We start from the raw sequence: 27,629 nt of genomic DNA, 5'->3' as shown, positions 1-27,629 counted from the left end.
GCAAATTGTAAATTGAACCAAACAATATATATATATATATATATATATATATATATATATATATATATATATATATATATATATATATATATATATATATATATATATATATATATATATATAGCTATGACATGGATATCGAAAATTCAAAAAACAACTGATTAGTTGTTAAATAATAAATCTCATACAATTTTAATAATTTTTAGCTTGCTGAAACTCTTTTCAGCAATGATTAGTGTGGTTGGTTTTGTTAGATAATAATCTTAAAATTGCAATTATAATTTGTGGAATGCAAGAAAGGTTCTTTTAACTCAACCTAAAAAAAAAATTTTTTTTAACTGGTCAATGTTCTCATCTTCTATTAATCAATAATTGAAAAAGAGTCAAATAAAATACTTGAATTGCTAACAATAAATACTAACGAAGCATAGATAATACTTAAACCGTTAGTCCCTAACATACCGTAATTAAAACTCAAATTGTTAATAGCAATTATTAACAAAATATAAATCTTCAACTTTAATTCCAAAGCGTTTCCAATTTTAAATCAAAGTTTTTTCTTATTTATGTGTGAAAAATTTATGTAGCGATCACTAATTTTGTTGCAAATATCTTTCAAAAATAAAATGTTATAGTTTTGTTAAAACTTTTATTATCAGATTAAACAGTGAGCTTAAAATGTTTCTTATTTAGTAAATGCATGAGATTAAGGCCACGAGGTAGTTTAGCACCTTCACAAATATTGTTTTTTAAATTTTAATTTACAGGTGTGACCATGTGACAGTTGAAGTTTAACATGCGGCTTCACGCTACCTGGTAATATAAAGTCATTATAAAACGTGATTGTTTTCTTCAAATTTGCAGGGCATTTTGCGGAAACATAATTTAACTGTTTATTCAAAGATAAAATTAACCAATCAGGTTGACTTCTAGAGCTGTAAAAAATCTTTTGTTTCATATTCTTTGAGTTTGATATATGTTTATCAAATCGACGCAAATCTGGGTCCATTACTGAAATAATAAAAAATTTGCCTTCATCAATAACTGTAACAATACTGGCTCGGTTAACTTTATAAACAAGATCTGATGATTCGTTTCCTACAAAGTTCAGTGCATCAAAAATGACATAAGATGTAGTTGAAGATTGAATAAAATGAACAATATGAGCAACACCATCTTTTTGTATGACTTTATAAACCCGGTTTATTGTTTCTGCTAACAAATGAACGCGTTTTTCGTTGGTCGCAATTTGAATAACATATTCGTATGATGCATTAACTGGCTCTACTCCATGATGAATAATTAGTGAAGCGTATACCTTTGGATCACTGACTTTCTCTCCGTTTCTTTTTCCTGTATTGTTATTTAATCCAATTTTTAAATGCAACAAATTTGAACTTGTTCTTGGAATAACATATCCATTATTTTGTCCGTCTAAAAAATATGCTGATCCATTAACAATATGATTACTTGGATAACTGCAGTTCTCTCCATTTAATTTGATAAAACTCCCGCCATGAAGCCTTTCTTGAAACAATGTAGTAATAACGTTTCGATTTTTAATACCATTTTGTTGGATGTTTGATCCGAGACAAATAATAATATCGTCAATAAAATAAAACGATTTTTTAAACGAAAAGGTGTTTGGATTCTGCTTATAAAAAGTACTTTGATATCGAGGCTGCTCAAAATCCATAACAAAAACGCCATGCTCAGATTTTTTTTTTCCGAACGGTGAACCCCCTACTGTTGTTTTGCTTGTAAAATATCTACTTTCGCCGTGGGAGATTAATTCTGGCAATTCTAACTCTATTGTAGTTGCTCCTGGAATACGATTCCAATCCCATCCGTTAATATTATCATGTAAAGAACTTATTCCGTTCATTATACTGATATGGCCATGACTTAAAAACCTTCCGTAAACGTTTTGATTAATCAAAGATTCAAAATCCCAAGTGTATTTGCTAAAACCCTTAACTGTGACACTCCAATTTTTACGGCGGTGCAATGATAATGATGCAAAACTGAAAAACCAATGACCACGAGGAGTTTTTATTGATCTAATATTTTCTAAAATTGCTTTTTGCTGAAGATTCTTCATTATACTAACACTACCAATTGAGTTAAAGTATCTAGAAGGTTGATCAATATCTCCTATATATAAAAAGAATTTTTATCACAAGGCATTAAAAGACATAATAGTTAATACAAGTCAATGCGTTAAAAAAAACTAATAATTAAACCAAAGTTGAATAAAATAAAAAAATACACAATTTGAATGAATCTTATAGGAAAGAGCTGGAGGTTTATCATTTCTCCTTACCTTCTCATAAAAAGAAACATGTTAAAGAGATGTGAAAATGTTTAAAACCTGTTTTCAACTATTGCAAACAACGTTATTTTAGGTCAAAGTAAAGCAATTAATAAGAAAGTGATTAAGAAGAATAAATAAAACAATGCAAAAGAACAATACAAATCTTTAGAAAGAACCATACAAGTCTTTAGAAAGAACAATACAAATCTTTAGAAAGAACCATACAAATCTTTAGAAAGAACAATACAGATCTTTAGAAAGAACCATACAAATCTTTAGAAAGAACAATACAAATCTTTAGAAAGAACAATACAAATCTTTAGAAAGAACAATACAAATCTTTAGAAATTTATATCTTAAATGCAAATTTATTTCTAAGAAGTGTATACTTGTCACAATTAGAAGGTCAACATATATACTTGTTAAAGACGCTGCATTACTTAAATTTTGAGAGAATGAACTTAAAAATGAATTTTATACAAGTTTTTTTGCAATAAGCAATATAATAACATAAAATTTATTAAAGAAAGTATTATGTGAGAGTTGATAATCTGAACAATAATATTCATTAATATGAGCATATATATATGTATATATATATTTGAAACAGAAAGGGAGGGCTATCATTAAGTTGGCCCAAACTAATGTATTGCTTGGGCTTGTGTTCAAAAACTTATTCTTTCTTAATTCACTTATAAAGAAACTGTAAAAAATAGTTGGTCCTAGCAACAACAAAAATAACTGTTCAAAAAATTTAACTGTTCACTTCATACTTCCTTTAAACATCAGCAAGTATGAGCGACTCGAATATTTTAGTAGTTTCAGTAAATTTATGTTTAATTTAGTTGCTGAATGGTGTTTCGGAACAAAACTTGATATATCCTAAAAAAGAAAACAGGTACGTTTATGAATTCCATGCTTGACTTTTTATAAATTATATGTCCATGATAAATTTGGGAAAAAGAATTTACTTGAGTGAAAACTTCACTTATTTATGTTCATTGAATTATCTTCACATATTCATGTTCCATCCCAAGGAGTATCTTGATGGGTAGAATATTCCGCTGGTGTTTCATCAGAGCAAATCTCCAAAGCATTGCATAAAAAGCTAAATATGATACTGAAAAGTTTTGTGGTGCTTGAGAAAATTGTCAGTGTCAAAAAGTACTTTATCTCCATAAATCTCGAATCCGTCCTTGTATAAAATATTATTGCCATATCTGGAGCGGATCTTCGAATGTTGCCCTTTCTTTTTTAGACAAAAATGCTTTGTAAACTTCTTACAACCTTCAACCATTATCACATGTCGTCGTAAGGTTGCTTCTCTTTCTCTTTTTATAAGTACTATAAAGGGCATTGCTCTAAAGAGTTAGCGTCTCTAGTGTTATATACTAAATTCTATTCTCGTGTTACTCGTCATTCAGTTATATCTCATCCAGAAATTCTTATTTTTTTTTCTTTGAACATCAGTTCTTCGGATTTCGCTCCCTTTACTTTTATTGAAGCAAAATAATGTTAAAAGTTTTACTTTTTAAATAAAATAATGTAATGTTAAGTTTTTAGAGCTAGAAAAAGCTCTCCAGCTTGAACAAGCAAGACAAAATAAATTAGTTAGAACCTCAAGTTAGCAACAAGGAAGCATGCAATTCATAATTAAATAAAGTTAAAAGTTAAGTAATGGTGGCCAGAAAAAACTTGAAAAAGCCAATTGATCAATTAATAGTTATCAATTCATAGCTGTTGAGCAACAACAACAAAAAAGGGAAAAAATCTAATAATTTTTGGAGTAGCGGAGTTAAGTAAAATAACTATAATTGACAAAGAAAATAAAGACATTCAGCAAATTACTATAATTCTTCATACTATAAATAAGGAAGAAATCAAACTTACTCAAGTTAAAAGGTTGAAATCTCGAACAGTTTTTCTGATTCATATAATTTGCAATCTTTTAAGTCGTCTGTTGATCGTATTTTTTACCTTTTTTTATGACCGTTTTTTAATTTAGCTCCCTAGGTTTTAATCTCATGCAGTTACTTTGCAACACACTAGGTGTTCCGTTGAAAAAACTATCCATTAATCAATTTTTTATCTATTTCTGCTATCCTTTAATAAAATTGCTGACCTTTAATCTTTGTATAGATTCGGTGGCTCAATGGACTTTGTCTACCCTGTCTACCTAATATCGACGCCTCTGATCTCATGTCTACCAAATGGAAATAGTGGGAAAAAAAATCTGAGGTGAAAATAATTTCAACTGAAAACCTCCAAAAATGAGCAGTGTAAGAAAAATAAAAAAAACTTTGGTTTGAGAGAACTATAGTTTCATTATCTTAATAAAATTTATTGGACCTACTTGCCCTTTGTCAAACTGAGCTCGGTTGTTTTATCCATAGATTTGAGATTTAATGACTATGATCTTTGATTTGTAAAGAGACTGCTGAAAATTGCTCCTTCGTTATGATCTCTTGAATTTTGGGAAGGCATAAAAACTTTTATTCTTTCTTGTTGATTTTAGTTCATATCTTTTTTAAAAGACAACTCATTGATGAGCAAATGCTATTTTATCATTGCATGATATTGACGCTGAAAAGTGTTATTTGCTGCTAATATTTAATGTTCACAGATTACTAAATCTCGTTTTTTTTTAAAAGTTAGATTGTAGAGACTTTTGGAAAATATTTGATATTGTCATTATCAAAAGCAATATTAAATTTTTACACGTGGGTCTGATCTCATTATATTTCCGGAGATATTTTCCTCTAATTTATTTCATGAACCATATGATTGCACTCTATCTGTAATCCAGAAGAAACAGGTTAATCCACCATTAGACATTCTAATCACTCTTGTTTCCATTGCTAAAGTTATTTCTCTTTACTTAAACTTCTCTAAAGAATTTAAATTTACTGCTGACTGGCTAGTTGTTAATAAAAAAAAGTTAAATTGTACATTGCAAAATACTTTCGATAAATCTTGCATGCTGGTTTTCTTCATTAGCTCGTTTCATGTTGCGCATCAGAAAAAGATTTTTAAAACTGTTTATCTGAAAAAGTTTTATTATTTTATTATTATCATTTCATTCCAACTGCAGAATTTAAGTTGTCCACAATGGACACCACTATCTTTCCTTGAATTTTTTAAGAATACTGCAAGGTTCCACTTTTGGTCCAACGTTGTTTATTATCTCTATTAATGATCTTTATGATTTCTGACTACTAAAGTAACTTTTGATGACGTAGCTAACAGGCCGGTGTCTTAAATCTGATATTTCTTCTATGACAGCTTGTGGCTTGCAGTGACTGATCTCAAACAAAAAGTAGTTTACTGCTAATAACTATCATAATTTTGTTAATATTCCTATTTTGGTGAATGGCAGAAATTCTACTGAGTCTGTAGGTTACATCTTCTTGGATTATCTTTTACAATGACCTCTCATCGAAATTAAATACACAATCCATTGCAAAGTTAGCTTCTGTCAATGTGCTTCGAGCTATTTTCTTACTTACAATCTCTTCCTCTATAAATCTTTTATTCGTCTTTGTGTGAAATAATGTTTTCATACTTAGGCTGGTTTTTCTAATAAGGTTCTCTTTTAAACAAGGTCCAAACACAAATTTTTTTGTTATTAACTTTTTTTTTGTTTTCTTTTAAGCTTGATTAGTGGTTATATACGTTATATTATTATATATTATATATTAAATATATACATATTATATATATAAAAGAGTAATTTTAAATGCATTCTTTAGAGTGCTAATACAGAACTTTCACACACACACATATATATATATATATATATATATATATATATATATATATATATATATATATATATATATATATATATATATATATATATATATATATATATATATATATATACATACATATATATATATATATATATATACATATATATAAGATATATATATATATATATATATATATATATATATATATATATATATATATATATATATAATATATATATGTATCTATGTATATATTATCAGTAAACATAATTTTTAAATTATTTAATCGGAATCTTTAGCATTATCATATTTAGAATTTAAATTAACACTTTACGTGCGGTAACTATTTCTTTATTAAAAATTAGTAATATTTTCTCTCACATGGCTTAAGTTATTATTAAACTAAAAATCTTTATAATTTTTTTTTTAAGAAACAGCAATTACAAGCAGCTTTTAATTCAATAATGAGGAAATTAAGAGCATAGAGAAAAATAAAACTTATAAAATGGTTTCAGTTAAGCAATGGCTTCCAATAAAGGAACCTGAATACTAAAAAAAAAAAAATTAAAAAATATTTTTTAATAATAAATATTATGTTACCGCACACTATGTGTTGTAAGTGTAAATGTTAACCTTTTTCAAGAGCATACATAATAAATGGATTTTTTTTGTCGTAAAGTTTCAAAAAGATTGATGCCATGCTTTTGTCAATGGATGTATTACTTTTGGATAATGACATATAAGCATATGCTGGCATAAGTTGATTCATAATTAGACTATTAGCAAGTTTGGCTCCTGATACTCCCAGTGGAATAGTCAGTGAATTAGACATCAAGTGTATAGTTTTAAGTGCCTTGGTCAAATGGTGAAGACTTTGATCTGATATTGAAAATGATGTATTCCGCAGAAAATATGCCAATATTGAAAATGCATGCATAGCTTCAGATGAATACGCAGACATATATACTCCTTTATGATGATATCCTGTAAAGTCTGGTTTAATTATTCCAGCGTATGCTTCATTAATCTCAAGAGCATTTTCAGCCCACGCTTTCAATCTTTTAGCATCTTGAATTTTTTGACGAGCTTCTTGTATTGTTTTTTGAGGGCTTGAAAGAATTAAAAGTAATTTCCCCAGTACATTTTTGCCTTTGTCTGCAGTTGTACCTAAAACAAAATATCATTGTATAAAAGAAAATATTCATGTAACTAATTTTACGAGAAAAAAATTGGCTTGCACATCAAAATTCTCTGCGAGCAAGAACCTTGATCTATAGCAATAACCGCAATTACAAAACTATGATACACCTCAAAATTTTACAGAACGCAATACAAGAACTCAAAGATTAATTTTAATGCATTTTCATACAGAAATAATGACAGTTAAAAGAAATTATTTTTTAATTTATTTTTATTTTAAAAAAATGATATTTTTACTACGACAAAATTATAAGACACCTTGAAAAAAAAAACTTTTTCTTTACAAATCGCAGTTGTGGGAAATTATCAACGTTTACTCAATGTAAACATAACAGGTGATTATTTAACTGTAAACCGTTGTGAACTGTCAAAAATATAATTTAGATTTGTGCTACACCATTGTGTACAGCTGAGAAAAAAGTTATTGGAGACAGCCGAGCTTTTATTAGAAACTAAGTTAATAGTCCTCATACATATGAAATAAAAATATTTCAGGACCTCCATCAACATTAAGCAATCGTGATTGACGAAAGTCGTTGAGAAAAATTTCAAATTTTTCTTTAAGTTAAATTGCTTCAAAAGTTGATTGGTAATATATTTATATATTTGATGCTTTTTACCTTAGGCGCAAAAAATTTCAGCAAAAACTTCCATTGAAAACAAAACACATGAATGATTGATTAGATTTTGCAAAAGACCACGTAATAGACCACGTAATATTGACGAGAAAAAAAAGAGTAGCCGCGAGCATGAGCGGAACCTGACCATCTAATAAGTAGGACAATTTTTATTGATTTGGTGAACTCTGACTTTCTAGTAAGAGGTGAGAGTTTTAAGGATTTTTGATCTGGTGGATCTAGATCATCTAGTGAAGGGGACCATTTTAGATTTTATGATTTTAGGCTCAACAAGTCCGCAAATCAATAAACATTTTTAGTTCACTTTTCTTAAAGTATTAGTTTTATGCTACGTAACTATGAAATGATGTAATATTTTGTTATCCAATTGTCCAATTTAAAATTTAAAAACTTTTATGTCATTATTAAATTCTTACGATTACGTGTTATTCTTAAAGGCTTACTTAATTTACTTACTTCTTTTTCAAACAATATGCTGTTTTTTTATTATATAGAAATACAAAAAAAAAGTATTATCTTTTAACGAAAAACAAATTTATCTGGAACTAATATTTCCACAATTTGCCTAAAACCAGTAGAGAAGCAACAGCACCAAACGGGTGGTGATGGTGTAATTATTTAGTGTGCAACTAGGTATTAGAAATCAATACTTGTTCAAAATTTTCAAGACTAGTTAACAATTATTAATTCACATTCTGACTTGAAATCAACCGTCGCATCTGCATGGGATGCTATAGGTATCTGGTACATAAAAAGTTTTATGATTCTTTTTTTTTTTTTTTTTCTAATTTTATTTTTAGGTGCCCCAAGAAGTCCTAACGGTCTTGTCACAGAGCACCGCGGAAGTGCATTTAACCGGGAAGTTCACGCCTCCTTCCTTACCGTGACGCGAAAATTTGTCCAGAGCTCGTTTCGAACCTGGATCTCCTGCTTATAAAGCAAGCGCTCTAACCACTGCGCCACGGCCGCACTTTACCTTCCAGAATGATTGAAGTAATCAAAAAAAAAGGTTTAAGTAGCCTATACTAGTTGTTTTCTATTGCAACCTGTACTTTTTTGAAAAAAAGTACCTTATAATTTTGTTTCAGTGTTTTTTTGAAACAAAAAGTAAAAGCGTTTAAAATGAATTTTGTTAAATGTTGCCAAATGTTGTAAACAGTTTTATTTTATATAAAAGTTAGTTTTCAAACATTTTTATTATTGACTTTTCTAAAATTTGAACGGATTTCTTATCAATTTGTTGTGCACTAATATATATATATAACATTTAATATTATAAAACATTTAATACTCATTAACATATTGCTTTACTAAATAACTTTTTGCTAAGTTAAGGTTTTTTTAAAACTTTAAAAGTTTTATTTAAAACTTCTAAAACTGTTATCATACAATAAAATTTGTAAACTTCGCAACTTTCAATAAGTTGAAACTGTTGCGTTTGTGTGCTCCATTAATGAAAAATTTGTAAAGTAAAGGTAAAATTACATATCGTTATTTACACTATTCTTGTTTTTACATAAATCTTATTTAAAATAAAAATAAGACTTTTAAATTTCTTACATTTGTAGAACTTATCACATATATTAAATCGATATACTTTTTTTAAACGTTGTGCTATGTACGGCTACACCTACTATGCTAGGTACGGCTACACCGCACTACAAATGTAAAACAATCTAGAGTGGTTTTATTTATTTTTACCGCAGTATGTGCTTTAAATTATAAAATATAAAAACGCTAACCTTTGTTTGGAAATGATTTTTGATGTAATTCACCAATCTCATTGTACCATCGTGCTGTTTTGAGAAGTCTTTTAAAAAATTTTTTGTTTTGAGATAACTCTCTTCTGATTAAATACACTGATTGCGTGTATCCTTCGTTTAAGTTTAGTAAATGATCAGTATTTCCTAGACTACTACCCTCATCCCAGCCTTCAATTTCTAAAATTCGAAATAACTTAGTAAATGTAGAAATTTTTTCTTTATCTGTATATTTAAAAGTAATGTTTAAGTTTTTATATAATATATCGGTCTCGGTTTTTTTCGTAGTATTATTTATATTCTTAGAAGTTTTTACGGCGTCATGTAAACGCTTTGAGATAAAATATTCCAGTGTTAAAGGAAACAAGATGTGATGGTTAACTTCATTGAATTTCATTCCTATGAATATATATATATATATATATATATATATATATATATATATATTTATATATATATATATATATATATATATATATATATATATATATATATATATATATATATATATATATATATATATATATATATATACTAGAAGAAAAAGTTTACTTAAAAAAACAAAGTTTAACAAAAACCAGAAGTATTTCTGACCTGACCAATCATCCCGCCCATAAGGAAATATATCTCGTGATGGAAACAAATGTCTTCTTTTCATACTGAAATTAACATACCTATCAAAAGCTGAGTTTACACAAGCGCCGCGTTGTAGATTTTTTGAAAAAAAGGTTGTTGTACGGATGGATTGGAAAATTTCTTTTTTATTATTTTGAATGTTATTTAAAAATATATCAGTAGTTTTCTTCTCTTTGCATTGAAATAAGCTTTGTAACTTTTGTTGTGAGTAATTATCAAGGTTAGAGAACACTTTACCATCAGGATAATACCAGTTGTCGACATGGTTTTCGACATTATTTAATTCGGTGAGCAATTTTTTTTCTTCAGAACTCAGAGGTGTTTTTGAATCAATTTTTGAAGTTGCATATTTATCGATTTGCCACCATTTATACATACTTTGCCAAAAATGATTTTCTTCATAAAAACCATTTAGATTTTCGGTACCTTTAAAAGAAAAAAAAACAAAACATTTTAAAAGTAAAGTCAATCTTTTGGTAGTATATAAGACAATTATTAATATATCTAGTATGTCAAGCCACCGCGTAGATATAAACAGGTTGTACTTAACTACAAGACATAAACAGGTTGTGCTTCATACTGAACTACTAGAAATTAACAGGTTGTGCATCATACTGAAATACTAAGAATAAATGCTCTATCTTCACAAAAGTAGTTTTTTATTAAATGACAAAACAACTTTTTTTTTTGTTTCTTTTCTCGGTTTTTTATTTTAGACAGTTGTTGTTATCAACAGCAAAATAATTTTTTCTATAAATATATTTTATATAATTATATTTATTTTCTCTATAATTATATATTATAGTGTAACAAACTCTTCACATGAAATAAAGTTTGTTTATATCTTAAAAAAATAGATATAGTTACGGTAGTTATTTACACACAAAGCTAAAATAGGTTATCAATTACTTAAAAATTCGAAAAATATTTTTTTGAAAAAATTGGATTTATTGTAATTAGGTTTAATGTATAGTATAGAATATATGGAAGAGTATACAAGGATAATTTACTCAAGAGGATACCTTTTTGATTAATAATGCATAGAAAGAAAATAATGTTGTAAAAATTGGATGAAATTTTAAAAAACTATTAAAATTATTCAAAATGATAATGATTGTTCGATAAGTTGAGCGTGAGCATCTCATAACTTAATTCAATAATCTTTTCAATACTTAACTTAGCTTAATTCAATAATCTGTTCAATACTAAACTTAACTTAATCCAATAATCTGTTCAATACTAAACTTAGCTTCATTCAATAATCTGTTCAATACTAAATTTAACTTAATCCAATAATCTGTTCAATACTAAACTTAACTTAATCTAATAATCTGTTCAATACTAAATTTAGGTTAATTCCAAATTTTAGAGTTAGTATTAGGGTAGATTAAAAGCTTGCGTTCATTGCAAAAAGGTTCCAAAGGTACGCACTGCAATAGGTGTAGAAAAGGTTTTTAATTTTTTACGCACAAAACACAACAATATTTGTTAACTCTGTTGGTTTATTTAACATTTATTACATAATATATAAAAAGATACCAATTTTTCTCTGTTACTTTTTTTAATATTTTAATAACCACTTTATTAGTAACTTTTTAAATTAAAAAAAAATTAAAACTTACCGCCTACATCGTTATATAAACCCTTTTTAAGTGATACTTGCGGCTGGTTTACTTTATCATAGGACCAACCAATACATCTAGAAGATAACCGAATTAAATCAAAATACAAATTTCCAAATGGCGACGTACCATTTTCAATATCAACTTCGAAGTTTATATTGTAAAAATTGTTTAGATATTTTTTTTCAGAAACTTGAAATGTTCTAGCCACAGCACGCCAGTTTTTAAAATGCAAGTTCACGAAAAATTGATACGTTTCATTAAAAGGACTATGAAGGACCACCTTTAGTTTTCCTCTGATTGACTTTTTTTGAAAAAGCCAAAAATAAATTCCACATGCTTTCTTCAGGGTGTTATATTGTTTTATTTGATTTGACAAATCTATATGAAGTTTGTCGTTGTTTTTCCATTTCCACAGCAACGAATAATTACCGTGCTTTTGGATTTCTGGTACTCTTAAAGTATCTTTAAAACCAACATGAATATTTTTTTCTTCATCTTGTGATTCGAAGTCGTATCCAACATTCAAATCTCCTAAAATCAGCGTACAGGAAAATTATTTATTTATAAAACAATTTATTGATATAAAGTTTATAATGGAGGTGGACAGACTTTTTAAGACACGGGAAAAAAAAAGTTAAAAAATAATTTTGCGCGCAAAAAATCTTTATTTCTACGAAAATCTAGGTGACCAATAACTATTATAATCATTTGTATCGCAATATGATTATTAAGAGCGGTCAAATTGACCGTCTAAAACTAGTTTTTTGATGTCTGGATTGATTTTTGAGGTAGATAGAAATATCACAATACCAAAATGGTTGTCTCCTAAATATCCAAATTGTTTAACAGGCATTTAAAAAACTCTCTGCGGACATTTTTTTGCCCGCGGAAGTGGTTTGGCCACTAATGGTTTATAACATTTAAAAGTTGATAAATTTTTTTTTGTATGTTTAATCAATTTTTAATGAATTTTTTTTAGCTTTATTAAATTTGATTTATTTGTATAAAAACATTTTCTAATATTGTGTTTGAATAAAAATATGTAGGATATTACAAATTACATATTGAATGTAAAAATTCCTCTAGATTCAACATATACTGAATGAATTTTTTTTTGTAGATTTCACTAAAAATTCTTATAAAAACTTTTTCTATGGTCTAACTTAAATAGAACGAAAGGTTACATAGGTTTGAACTCGATTTTCTTTGGATTCTATTCTTAACTTAGTTTTTATTTTAAATGTCATTCTGTTTAATTTTACAACTACTTAACTTATATCATAATTACCTGAAACATTTGACTCGTTCATTCAGAAATGTATGGCACTCGTTTAAAAAATATTTGAAAAAAACCTCAATTCATTTTGCTAATAAAGGAGTTTGTCCAACTTACATACATTTTTGGCCCATTTCTTTTTTTTTCTTTCTAAAACACATATTTACGCTCAAGGATGTTAGAAAACAATGAAAAACTAGACTTTACAAAAAAAAAATTTTTAAGAATCAGTTTTAGCTTTTTTTCAAAAAAATAAGAAAAAACATCGCAAAATATATTGATTTGACATATGATTTTTGCTAAATAAGCATGAAAAATAATGAATTTAACAAAATTTAAAAAACTAAAGCCCTGTTACATAATTAATTATGTTGCCTCTTTTTTTAACATGTACGCATATACACATTTATTTACACGCTTATTCGATTTCTATATTTGGAATTAAAAACAATAAAAAACTCATTCAAACGTTCGAAAGAAATTTATTTACTCTTGCAGTTTATCTCTCTTGGTAAAAGACTGGTCTTGATCAAAATTCAATTGCTTGTTATTTTGGTTTGTCATGTCGGTTGAAAGTTCAGAAATATTGCCATCAGATAAGAGCCTCAATTAATACTGATTTTGTTGGCAAAATTTAGAAGCAAATCACGAAAAGATTGATCATTAGATAACACAGATCAAAGATTTGTTTGATTCAGAAGACAAACAGCTGATAGCCGATGGCACTTATTTATTCTGTGAATAAAGTTCAAATAATTAGAACGAAACTGTACAGTGGGCAAAAAAAAAAAAGATATATAGCCTTTTTTAGTAGGCACAGCAAATGGTTTTAACATTGATGTTTATAGAAGTTTTGCTGAAACTGTTAATGACGCAACAATATTCAGTGATATTTTAAAACTATTTTATATTCACCGATATTTTACAACTATTCTATATTCAGTGATATTTTAAAAACAAAAAATAAGAGTTTAATGACTTTTTAAATAGTTTTAAATAGAGGTTTTAGAGATATAAAAACAAAGTTACAGTTATCTAGCAGTACATTTATTAAAAATGAAAGATAAATTATTTTGATTGATAAAAATATTCTACAAATTCAAAACTATAAATTCATTTCCGCTGGAATTCAGTAAAGACATTCAAACGCTACTAAGTATAGGCTGTTTATTAAATATTTGCTAAATATCGATAATCGAGAATCAGTATCGTCTTTGGTATGTGGGTATTTTTCTGGTTTAAGAACGTGTGGTTGTTATAGTCACATTGCTAACATCATACTTTATTTGTTTTGTGGAAAATATTTAGAAAAACATATAAATCTAGGCCAAAGTGAAAATAAATCAAAATGCGAATCTGAAAAAGAAATTTTAGAAAAGAATGAAACAATGAAACGAGATAAGTTTCACATAACCTAATAAAATAAAATTAATTCTGAATTAAGTATTTCCCTATTAAGTAAGAAATCCACAAAAATTAATGAATTGAACTTTAGATTGTTTTCTAAGCATTTGTCAAAATGGTGTGTATGTATTTCATTAAATAAAGGTGATTTTAAAATGGCGCAGATTATTTTTCACTGTGTCAATACCGAAGTATTATCATACAAAATACTTGCACAACTAATTATTTTTTGTTGGCTATTTGATGCTCATCTTTGTTGTCGAAAAACATCAGTGTATTGTAAGTGTATTACAAGAAAAAAAAATATAAAAATAAAATATAAAATATAAAAATATAAAATCACATATATAAAAATATAATGATATAAAAATATAAAATCACATACTTGATATACTTTCTCTTATTGAAAGTTGTGAATAAGATAGAATAAAATATTTATAGAATCTTCTTGTTATGAGATTAAAACCAAATGAATCATTAACTTTCAGTACTCTTGATCCAGAATGCCATGCGTTTTTTAATAGATTTTTAGACAATTTAATTTTTCAACTTGTAACAAACTATTTGAATTTTATGTGTTGTACAATATTTGATAATGATAAAAACCACTACATATCAAAATTTTTATTAAATAGTTTAATATTAAATTCTGATAATTTTATTAAAATATTAGTATAAGCAAAATTATAATATAATTTTGCTTATACTAATATTTTAATAAAATTATCAGATAACTATAAAGCCAAGCTGATTGGGTTTAGATTTTTTTATAGACAACACGTAAGAACGATACATTGTGTAAAAATCTAAACACGATTGCCTTTGCATGGACCAAAAGACATCAAAATAGAGCATACTCTTTTAACCTACTTCTGTATGCATGAAGTTTTAAAATTTTGTCCAAAAATTTTATTTTAAAAACGTTAAAAAATTTAAAACCAAGTTTAATGATAAAAACGTTATTTTTAAATTTTGGTTAATGGTAATGTTAAAAACGTTGATGTTAAAACTTTTAACATGTATTGACATTTAATTATATTTTTCAAGTAAGGTATACTTTAAAAAATTGGCTCTAACTTTTAAAAAGGAAAATGTTTTGAAAATTATTTGACTTTCAACATAAAAACCATTTTGTCATAAATATAAACCCATTCGAAACCCACCACTACCGCAAAAAAGGTTGTGTAAAAGCTTAACTCAACACACAACATACGTTGGAACAGGGAGAAAGCCTAACACATCAAAAATGGAAGATCGCTACATTAAAAGATCAATACAAGGTTTAGTGAGATAAAACTAAATTTAAATCTTACAAATATCTTAAAAACAACATTTTGTTGAATCGCATTGTGTAAGTTTTTTGCTGAAAAGCAAAAATAAACCTGTTTTTAATGTAACCAACTGGATAAAAAGATTACATAAAAAAAATAGTTCTAACAAAGAAAAATAGTTCTAGCAAAGAAAAAATTTTCAGCATTTTAGACAAGACAGTTGTGAAAATTCAAGAGCATTTTTACATATTGTATTTGTTATGTCGACTACTATTGGGAGCAAAACAAATTTTCCTAGAAATTTAACTTTTTTTGGTATTTCTCAGTGCCTTTACGTTTTATTATTTCATCGACATAAAGACTGTCAGGTTTTCTCAAAGATATGAAACTACCATCTGTAAAACTACTTTGTGATGGAAATATTGGATTGAAAGTGTTGAAAAATAAGATACCAAGTAGGTGAGTTTTATTCATTTGGAGTTTTTCTGCCTTAAAATAAAAATCTCCGGAAAAAAAGTTGCATTTTAACTATAAAGGCTTTTGAATTTCTGAACATATTTGTCGCACCAAACATTCTATCACGAAATTTCAAAGGACCTAAACAGGCATTTTGAGCGATCTATTTTAGTTTTGCTTATCGGTTATTTAGTGAACCATTAGTAGCATCTGCTAAAAGTGGCCAAAAGCCGCAAAAAAATAATGACAATACCGTGGTATTTGAAAGGAAATTGTTTTTAATTTTAATAAAAAAGTTTGGGGTACAAGACTTTTTACTTTGAGATTCAGAGATAAAAAAATTTCCATAAGTACTGTAAATGATTTTTAAAACTCTCTGCGATAACCATTGACATTATATTCACCAGGTAAAATGCCCTTTTATTTGAGGCAACATTTTTGTCGCAGTTTCAAAATTAGTTGACTTTTTTTTAATTGTTCGTCAGAAAATAGCATTAATTTGTTACTGTTTTTTTTTACAAATTACTAGGAGTGCACCAACCCCTACTTTCAGTCTATGCCAATGCCTATGCCGATTGGTACATACCAATACAGATGCTGCGTCTGATGCATTGGCTCTAAATTTGAATTTATATTTTTCTTTTTTAAAAACTTTTTACTAATAGATAATAATAGTTATAGTTATATATTTAAATAAGTCTTTTTAGATTACATGACAAATAATTAAAAAAAAAATCAAACCAATAAGTTAAACAAAAATTTATGATTTGTAAAATATAAATTTTGAGTAAAAAAAAGCATTTGTTAATCCAAAGCAAGTAAGTTGATATCAAAACTGATAAAAAGAGAGAAAAGATTGCTCCAATTATTAAATAAACGTGCAGCTCATTTTCTGTAAAAGATGCACTGTTTGCAGCTGTGAAAAAAAAAAAATACTTGTCAGTTCTATTCTTAGATGCATGAACTGATTGAGCCATTTTTCATGTTAACGGCAAGTTTTTCCAATCATTGACAATACGATTTGTGTAGAAATTATGACGAGTGTTATCATATGTGAATTTACGCATTAGGATGTTGGATGGTGATCTGCAATTTGGTGAATTATGCATATTGATAATCTCAAAACCGTTTTCTAGTTTAAACTGTTGGATTCAGTCGCGACGTTGCCTGCAAGTTTCCAAAGTAGTAAAATTGAGACCCCAACACCTTTCAGCATAAGGTAATCCTATTAAATCATGAGGTACTCTGAGCTGAATTTATTTAATTTCTTTGATGTCACATTTTAAGTCCAGATGCGGCCTAACATACGTAGTGTATAGTTTACTTCAAAGCTTTGTATCTCTTGATGTAAATGTTTTTTTTTATAGGCCGAGTATCATATTTACTTTACATGTTGCAACCTGGATGTATTTTAAATTATTAGATATAAATATACCCAGGTCTCTCTCAATATCCGTTGCCTCAAGAGTAAACAATGTGTTTTCATCATTCATTACATATTCATGATTACTATTTTCATAACCAAGGTGCATAACTTTACATTTTGCAACATTCAATTCCATTAGCCATTCCATTGACCATTCTGTGACAATGCTTAAATCGTTTTGAAAAATTAGACAATTAGCATCGTGAAACTCAGGTCTTATTTCTTGTAACAGTTTAGTGTCATCAGCATAGATTTTATGAAGTGATTTTAACTTATCCGTTAAGTCATTTATTTAACTTATCCGTTAAGTCGTTTATTTAGATGAGGAACTTCGCTTAGAACATCGGTACAGTCGCTAGAGTGTTCACCCAAAATAGTTTTCTACTAATCAAAAATGACTCATTCCATTTAAGAACATTGCCATTGGTCCCATATGCTTTCATTTTATGAAGTAGTCTAAGGTGATAAACTTTATCAAATGCTTTTGCCAAGTCCAAAAATGCAATATTGATAAAATTGCTTTTACCTAACGCTTTCATAATATAATCGACACTCTCCAATAAGTTTGACGTGTATCTATTTTTGGACATAAATTCATGTTGATCAGGTGAGGTGCAGCTTGTTTTTTCAAGATATTTAGTTTTCTGTTCCCTGATAATCTTTTCCATTACTTTACATGGAACTGAAGTGATAGACACTGGTCTGTAATTAGCGGCATTAAGAAGACATCCTTTTTTAAACAACGATGTGAAGTGTGTTTCAAAGCTGTACGTTTTGAGCCTTCGGTCAGTGCTTTATTGTAAAGAAAGAGGATAAGTTATTTGAGCTGTGCATTCTTTAATTACCTTTGGACTAATGTTAACAACACGAATAAAATTATTCGGGTTCAAACCTTTCAAAGAAGCTAACGTTGCTTCAAAATTAATAATAATGTCTTCCTGATAATACCTTTTCTTAAAAACAGGTAACTGACTATTTTTACTATCATCAACAAAAAATGATTTGAAGTGTTCGTTAAGTCGTTTGCAATATGTACCCCGTATGCTAACGTTTCACCTTTTGCATCAGGTTTAGCATCAATAGACTTGCTCTTAGCTTTTTAGTTTCCTATATTCACGAATCAGTATTGCTGATTTTTTTGCTTTATCATAGCTAATACTTCCTTATTGATCCACGGTGCATTACGAGTAGTATGAACTTTATTTAACGGAATGAGTTGCTTGCAGAGTTTATCATATTTATTGCAGAAAATTTCATGCACTCATTAATATTCTTATTTTCAAATAACTGTTGCCAATTAGTTTCCATAATCTTTTTACCAAAATTTACAAAGTCACCTTTATTAAAGTCATATTTTTTGTTTCAGAAAGTAGTCTCATTTTTAGAAAGAAAGTCACAGACTCAATATGCGACAAATCACCTAACGGCAAAGAGCTAGATCGGTTGATAACTCTGGTTGAAGAGCCTGTAATAATAAAATCCACATTTTTTTTTTCATTTCTATTAGATGTTTTAAATGTTAAAAAATCAACCAATTGTTTTAGGTTATGATAAGCCAAAGTATCGAGAAAACCATTTGTCGCGCTCTTTTGACCGTTTAGTAATTCAATCATGCCATCTGTCACCATCGTGCCATTTGATATCCGGAAAGTTGAAATTACCTGCTAGTAACAAACAACTATACGCTTTTCTATCAACAAAGATATAAATGATATAAATAAAAGATTGGATACCTCATTTGCAACTAGATCACACTTGATGTAGATAGCAACACCTCGACCGTGGCCTATTCGTTTTTTCTTTACTAGTTAATAGTTATTCAATTGAGTGGCAGATGTTTCAGTAAACCATGTCTCAAAGATAAAGATTAATTCGTGCATGTTAATGTAACAGAGTGCAGATAATTCGTTCATTTTAGCCGGATAAAAAGAAGTTGCGTTAATATAAAAACATTTAAAAAATGTATTTTTAGGGTTAGATTTAGCAGTTTTTATTTTTGTATTTAATCCATTTAAGCAAGTGTTCGCAGGTAAACATTTTGATGCATTGTGTTTTTGCAATTCTGGCTGCTTGTGCATCTCTCCATTTGATGAAAGGATGCTTTTTACGTCCATTGATTTCAACTTCCTGTGAGACATCAATGCATCTTAATTTATTGCTGCTGATTACAAATCTAAAAGGCTTGTTAAGTTTTCCAAGCTTGTCAAGGTCAGAATTAGCTGCTTTTCTTTCTGAGTTTAATTTATTGAGTTTAGTTAGTTCTAATGTTGTGCAGTCCGGGCGTATAAGTATATCTTTGAAATGTCTTTTGTTTAGCCGATGCTATAACGTCGTTTCTGATAGATACCAAATCAACTTAATTCATAAGAGGAGCAGGTTTATTAGAGTTAAAGTTCTCTTTTTTTTGAAAAGCTTAACTCTAACTATATTGACTGATTACTTACTTCTTACTTAAGGATGCCATAGACTTCTTGAATTCATTATTGATGTCATCTTTAGTTATTTCGCTTGGTCGAGTTTTAACAGATTCAGGTAAACCAAACACTACAACTCTCTTTTCTCAATTAGTTACGTTCTTATTATGCTTATTGAGAGTGCTCACTGCAGCTACGTTTGCTAATGTACCGGGTTTGCCGACTTGTTCAACTAATTTAGATAACAAAGGTTTTACACTACTTTGCTACCTTTCATTGAATTTATTTCAATATCCTGCAGATCAATTCTATTAATAAGATCGTCAATTCTGGCAGTAAGTGTTTTAACTGCATGAAGAGGATACAGATATTATAAATATTCATCAAAAATTATATTGTATCCGTGAAGTTTCAATTAACTTTTTTTTTTTTTTTTTGTTTTTTTTTTTGTTTTTTTGTTTTACGTAATATTATTTTTTTGTGTTATAATAATAAGCTCATAATAGTAATAACAAATATTTTGGAAAAAATAAAAAATATTTGGAAAAAATATATAATAATATAACAACAAATTAGGATTTTTTTCAAATATAATATTAACAAAGGTAAAATAAGATTTTTTTTCAAATATGATGTTAACGGTCAATTTTAATGCTTATTTGCTTAATGCTTAGTTGCTTTACTCATTATTGATTTAAATTTATTCTAACTATATTTTAGAAATGTAAGATTCTAACTTCATTTTAGAAATGTAAGATTCTAACTATATTTTAGAAATGTAAGATTATAACAATATTTTAGAAATGTAAGATTCTAACTATATTTTAGAAATGTAAGATTCTAACTTCATTTTAGAAATGTAAGATTCTAACTATATTTTAGAAATGTAAGATTCTAACTATATTTTAGAAATGTAAGATTCTAACTATATTTTAGAAATGTAAGATTGTAACTATATTTTAGAAATGTAAGATTCTAACTATATTTTAGAAATGTAAGATTCTAACTATATTTTAGAAATGTAAGATTCTAACTATATTTTAGAAATGTAAGATTCTAACTATATTTTAGAAATGTAAGATTCTAACTATATTTTAGAAATGTAAGATTCTAACTATATATTAGAAATGTAAGATTCTAACTATATTTTAGAAATGTAAGATTCTAACTATATTTTAGAAATGTAAGATTCTAACTATATTTTAGAAATGTAAGATTCTAACTATATTTTAGAAATGTAAGATTCTAACTATATTTTAGAAATGTAAGATTCTAACTATATTTTAGAAATGTAAGATTCTAACTATATTTTAGAAATGTAAGATTCTAACTATATTTTAGAAATGTAAGATTCTAACTATATTTTAGAAATGTAAGATTCTAACTATATTTTAGAAATGTAAGATTCTAACTATATTTTAGAAATGTAAGATTCTAACTATATTTTAGAAAAGTTAGAAGTTATATGAAATTGAATAAAAAATAAATTAACAATGAGAAAAGCAACTAAAACTTTAAAAGACTATTTTGATATAGATGAAAATAAACATTCAGAGCAGTTTATAAATTTTGCAAAATAAAAATATCAGGAAGAGTAACATCTGGTAGAATTTTTTTACATTTTACATTATAATTACATTTCTTGATTTTAAACTTTTCTCCTTGTGTAGTTTGAATCTATAAGTCATACGATTGCTCTTTTAAATTATAAAAAGACAATAAATGCAGGAAATTCCTGATAGAAAACAATTAAAAATATTTAATGGTTTAGTGGTTGAGATATGTCTATATAATAACTTAGGCTTATACATGCATTTTCGTTTGTGGAATAATTATATTTTTGTATAAAATATAGGAACACAAAAATAAAAAAACTGATTTTTTAAAACAATGGCATTGCCAGTAGTTACCATAATCGATACCGATGCCGATGCATTGGCTAAATGGTCGATACATTGGCAGGCCAATTTAATTTGTAGGGGTGCACCGATGCATTGGTGTACCCCTACAAATTACACAAATTAATACGTCGCCCTAGATGAAACAACTGTATTATCAAAACATATCAAAAATTGAACTATGCGTGTTTTATAAATTGCTTTTGTTATTGCTCTATTTTATTAATTTTACAAATTAATACGTCTCTCAGGATGGTGCTGTATTATTAAAACAACATATCAAACTTGAATTATGCATTTTTTTATTAATTGCATTTATTGATTGTACTACTTTTAATATATTTAAAGTGACAAACGTTGAGTGACTTAAATAAAGATTGGCGCAATGAAGTGTTTCAACATCAACTGAGGGATTAGTATGGATAGATTAAAAGTCTGTTATACTATTTTTGTTTACTACTATTTATATCAAATTTTTAAACTTCTTTTTGTCTTTTTACCTAAATATTTTCAAGATGATTTCTTTTAAAATTATCTCAGTTATTTTCATTGATGTTTCTTTTTTTTTTTTTTTTTTTTAAAAAAAAAAAAGTATTATGGTTATTGAAACGTTTAAATTCATTTTTTTACTGTTTTTATCTTAGAGTTGTTCAATGTTAATAGAAACCAGTACTTTTTTTTTACGCAGTTAAACGGTCATTAAATACAGTTAAGTTACGTAACAAAGATTTGTCTTTACAAAAAGTCCTATAGGTCCTATAGCTCCTATAGAAATTCGGAACAAAAAAAAGGCAAAATTTTTTTAATTAAGATGTTTTAATATAACGGGTGTCAAATTCTGAAGTGTTTTTTGCTACAAATTCTTATAGGACTTTTTGACTAGTGTTTAGCTCTAACGTTTTTAAATATAAAACTAACAATATTGCTAACATATATGTTTGTCGGGCTAGGGTTTATAAATGTAGAAGTGTCTGGCTAATAAGGAAGCATCTTCTAATAGATACCCGAACTATTAGAACTATTATACGCTTAACATGGTGGCAACCTCTGCCAGACACCCTTAAACTTCATGACGTTATAACTGTATTTACTTTATAGTTTAAAAGTGGAAATTATATAAAATAACGTAGGTCTGGCGGCTACGGTTTCTTAGAATATTCCTGATCATGTCGATTGAGATTCAAGCAGCAAGCAGTTGGATTTAGAAATTTTTACAAAACTTTTCAAAAAAAAATTAGGAAACATGTAAAAACCAATCAATAATATTATTATAAAGAAACTAAAATAAATTCAGTTTATCGATCAATTTACAATTATTCAGTTATATTTATTCATTAAATCGTTTAAAATTTTATAATATTTCCAATAAAATTTTATGTAGTTGTATTTTATTAGTTATATTCATTTAAAAATATAGAAATATAAAAACATTCATTTGAAAAGAATTTTTCAAACTAAATTATTAATCCTGCCATTTGTCAATTTCAAGTTTCTACAGTATTACAGATTTATTTAAATGTATTTTAGAACTTAAAATGTAATTTTAGAAATCTAAATGTTAGAGTTTTAATTTAAAAGTTAGATGTTATTAAGAACCATGTCTTTTTGAACACTTCTTGAAATAACTCATGTTATTTTTAAGATATTTTATTTTATAATGTTTTCATGATGTTTTATTTCATGAAACTTTATTTCATGGTATTTTCATGATATCTTATTTCATGATATTTTATTTCAGGACATTTTATTTCAGAATATTTATAATATATTTTTATATACTTGTAAAAGTTTTATACATTTAATAAGATTATTTTTATTATCATTATTATATTATATTACTATTATAAGTAAAACTTATAAGATTTTACTTTAAATAAAAGTAAAAGTTAAAAAAATCTCATAAAACCAGTAAAAATCAGATTTGAGATTTCTATTGGAGAGTAAAAATTTAATCATTTTATGATTTTTATGATAGAAAATAGAACATTTTATGATAGAAAAAAACTTGAAAGTATAAATTAAACACAATACCAGTCTTATATAAGTAATGTAGCTGTTTTAAATATTTGTATTATATACAATACATGTTTCAAAAGTTTTATTCAAACCATCTCCTCCTCAGCTCCTCCTAAATATTTTTTTTGTAATGCGATATCTCAACCATCGAAAAAAATAAATTTCAAAGTTTTGAAAGAAGAATAGAACAATAAATTGAAATAAAGAGTAGAAATAAATCAATTTGTAATAAACTTCTTTTTAAAAGAATTAGTAACCCTCATAGTTGTACCATTTGTAACCCTCATAGTCGTACTATTTCTATCAAACATACCAGTAAATGCTTGTCAAATATTTTACTATAAAATGTATTTTGTCAAATAAATTGTTGTAAAAAAATATTATAAAAGTCTATTATTTTATTCATTCATAATAATTTACTTTTTCCGTAACGCAACGACAAGATAAAAAAACTTGCAAAACAAAAATTAAATTAAAAAAATAGAAACAGTTAACGACTCCTAAAAGTTACTAATATAATTTTAAAAATCTGTTTTAAATATTTTTAGAAAAGATTTTAAAATTTTTATACGATACAAGATATTTTTTATAATTTTTTTCATGTAGAATCGATTGCTGATGCCATCAAACAGTTGATAGAAAATTCTTGCTTCATGATCTCTTGTTTATGAAGCATTTGAACGACTGTACCGCAGCTTGTCAAATATATACTCATGACAGCTGATCAAATATATACCCACGATAAAAGCAGAACACTCAGCTCAGCAAAACATCTTAGAGGAACTGGGGTTTACATAAACGAAGATTTTGCCCAAGAAAATCGAACATCGAACAATCGATCTTTTCATATAAAATTAAGTTATGAATAATCTTTTGAAATCATTTATTTTAAAAAAGCAATTAAAAGGGTGCTTTGAAAATGCAAGTAAATCCTGGTAAAAAGCAAGTTAAATTTGACCCCGGTTAGAAGCTAGTAAAAATTAACTCTGGCTAAAAGTAAGTTAAAAATAAACCCCGTTGAAAGCAAGTTAAAATTAACAAAAAATATATATATACAAATGTATCAGTAAAAGTACAGCTTTTAACTAAGTGTTACTTTTAATTCTGTCTAAAAGCGAATTAAAAGTAACACTTGGTTAAAAGCTGTTCTTTTACTGATACATCTGTATATATATATATATTTTTTATTAAAGTTGAACACTTGAAAATAGTATAAAGTTCTTTTTCTTTTCTTTTTTTTAATCTTTTTTTTTAAGTAACAAATTTTTTTTTTTACTTAAATAAGTCAATATTTAAATATATAATTAAATACACGTTTTGATTTTAATAAAACATCCATGAATATAAAATTATTTAAAAAATAATAATTAGTTACTAAATTTATTAAAAATCAAAAAAATTAAAAAAACCTTCTTTCCAAAGAATATTACTCTCAAAAGCTGAAACAACATATAATATAAAAACTGTTTCTTTTTTCATTATCATTTCCTTTTCTTGAACATAATACTAACAAATTTATTCTGCTCAATTGTGTGTTGGAAATAATTTCCAAAGACTTCACGAGGATGTTATTGTTAATAATAAAAAACAAACCAACTTTATGAAAATAGAGAGACGTTTTAAAGTCTACGCAATAGCAACCAGTCCGCGAAAAAAAGTTTTCTTATGTTCAAATTGAGGCATTGAATAGAAACTCCAAACAACGCCGACTTGATCAGTTTAAGTGGGTTCAAGTAAATTTTAGGCGACGGAAAAAGGAACAGGGAACAGTGACAAAAAAAAGTTAGGTACTCTAGTTACATACAAAATCATTCGTGACTAAATATTTTAAATACGTTTAAGCATTAATACAAGCATTAACAAATTTTATAAGACGCATTTTAATTGTTTAAAACAAAAACTTTTGTTTCTCTAAAAATAAAATACATTAAAGTATCGTTGTCTCGTCTGTAAATCAACAAAGTCACTTTTAAGACACTATTGTTTACTTTGTTTTTGAGCTTTTTCGACGCAAATTGCTAAAGTATCAAATTTCTCGTTTAATTTGTCTCTATTATTCTTTTTGACTCTTTTATTTATTTTATTGTTTAACAACTTGTTTTTTAACTGTTTAAATATTTGTTATTCGATATTATCTTATAAAAATTAAAAATTTATATAATATTAGAGTTACTTGTTATAAGTTTACAGTTGAATTTATAAATCTACTAAATGTTCTTATAAATTTATTAAAAATTTGATTTTAATTACAATTCATAAATTTTATTTACTTATATATTTTTAGTAAAATTTGTGACTTATATATTTTTCGTTAAGCTCAAACAAGTTTTATATATTTTATATATTATATACAGTAGGGTGTGTTATTTGTAATCATAATAAAAAAATAAAAAAAAGAAAAGACCCTATCATTAAAAAAAAAAATTAAATGATGGGGTCCGCGTTGATTGAAACGATGACTACAATATGATAAACTAAAGAGAGAAAATTAAAACTTCATGTCTAGTTGAAAAAGCATATATTAAAAAATAAAAAATATATAAGTATTCATATTGTATAAATATTAATAATTATTTATACTGTTATAAATCATTTTATGTTCATTTCTGTTACAAATTATTTTAAATCATAAAAAAGTTATAGATTATTTTTACTATTATAAATATTTCATTCATTACTATTATAAATATTTTTAAATATATTCACCGTTCTTTTAAAGAACTTTTTTTGGATTCCATGTGTGATGTATTATAATAAGAATTGAAAAAGTTATGAAATTTTAAATTAGGAAAAAAAAGTGTTCAGCTTTAACACATATATCCAAAATTTCAACTTATTTTCTATTGACAATATATTCTAAATAGAAAAATGTATATTGAAAGGAAAAATTTTTTGAAATTCTTTTTCTTTGATCCCCTTTTCTTCTTTTTTCTTTCCAAAACTTAAACTGTTTTTATGTTGTTTTTTTGTTATTGTTGTTGTTTTTTTATTGTACTTTTTAAATATTTATTTTTATCAAATCTCTTTTTATCAAAAGTTGTATTTAAAATTAAAAGATATTTTATATATATATATATATATATATATATATATATATATATATATATATATATATATAAATATATATATATATATATATATATATATATATATATATATTATATATATATATATATATATATATATATATATATATATATATATATATATATATATATATATATATATATATATATATATATATCTTTTTGATATTATATATATCTTTTTGATATTATATATTCTTTAATAATCTAATAACCCTTTAATAATCATACTTCAGTTATATTTTTGATAGAAAAAAAGAAGACTGAAAAATGGTTATTAAATTTTTTCTTATCCCAGCAAGTCATCGTTTTTTTAAATTTGGAGAACTTCATAAGAGTTTCCATAATGTTTTTCAACTAAGTTAATTCCAGCCCCCTCCTTGTTTTGAAACTGAAATTAATTATATAAAAAAATCAACACACCAAAATTCTACAGTTTAATTATTTTACATTTAAA

At 26.4% G+C, this 27,629-nt stretch overlaps 1 protein-coding gene across 1 annotated transcript; it reads right to left on the bottom strand.

Annotated features, from left to right (window-relative positions):
- Window positions 1–388: 388 nt before the first annotated feature.
- On the bottom strand, window positions 389–26,065 carry LOC101240617 (chondroitin sulfate ABC exolyase). Its single transcript, XM_065809148.1, has 6 exons — window positions 25,496–26,065; window positions 11,923–12,456; window positions 10,259–10,726; window positions 9,647–10,063; window positions 6,700–7,233; window positions 389–2,154 (listed from the first exon to the last, which is right to left on the bottom strand). The coding sequence occupies exons 1-6, from the start codon at window positions 25,569–25,571 to the stop codon at window positions 734–736; spliced, it is 3,450 nt and encodes a 1,149-aa protein (XP_065665220.1). The 5' UTR covers window positions 25,572–26,065; the 3' UTR covers window positions 389–733.
- Window positions 26,066–27,629: the final 1,564 nt, after the last annotated feature.

Source organism: Hydra vulgaris, chromosome 11, assembly GCF_038396675.1.
Source record: "Hydra vulgaris chromosome 11, alternate assembly HydraT2T_AEP".
In the NCBI taxonomy this organism is placed as follows: Eukaryota; Metazoa; Cnidaria; class Hydrozoa; order Anthoathecata; family Hydridae; genus Hydra; species Hydra vulgaris.
Note: the sequence above shows the minus strand (reverse complement) of the source record. Positions and strands in the feature narration are given on the sequence as shown.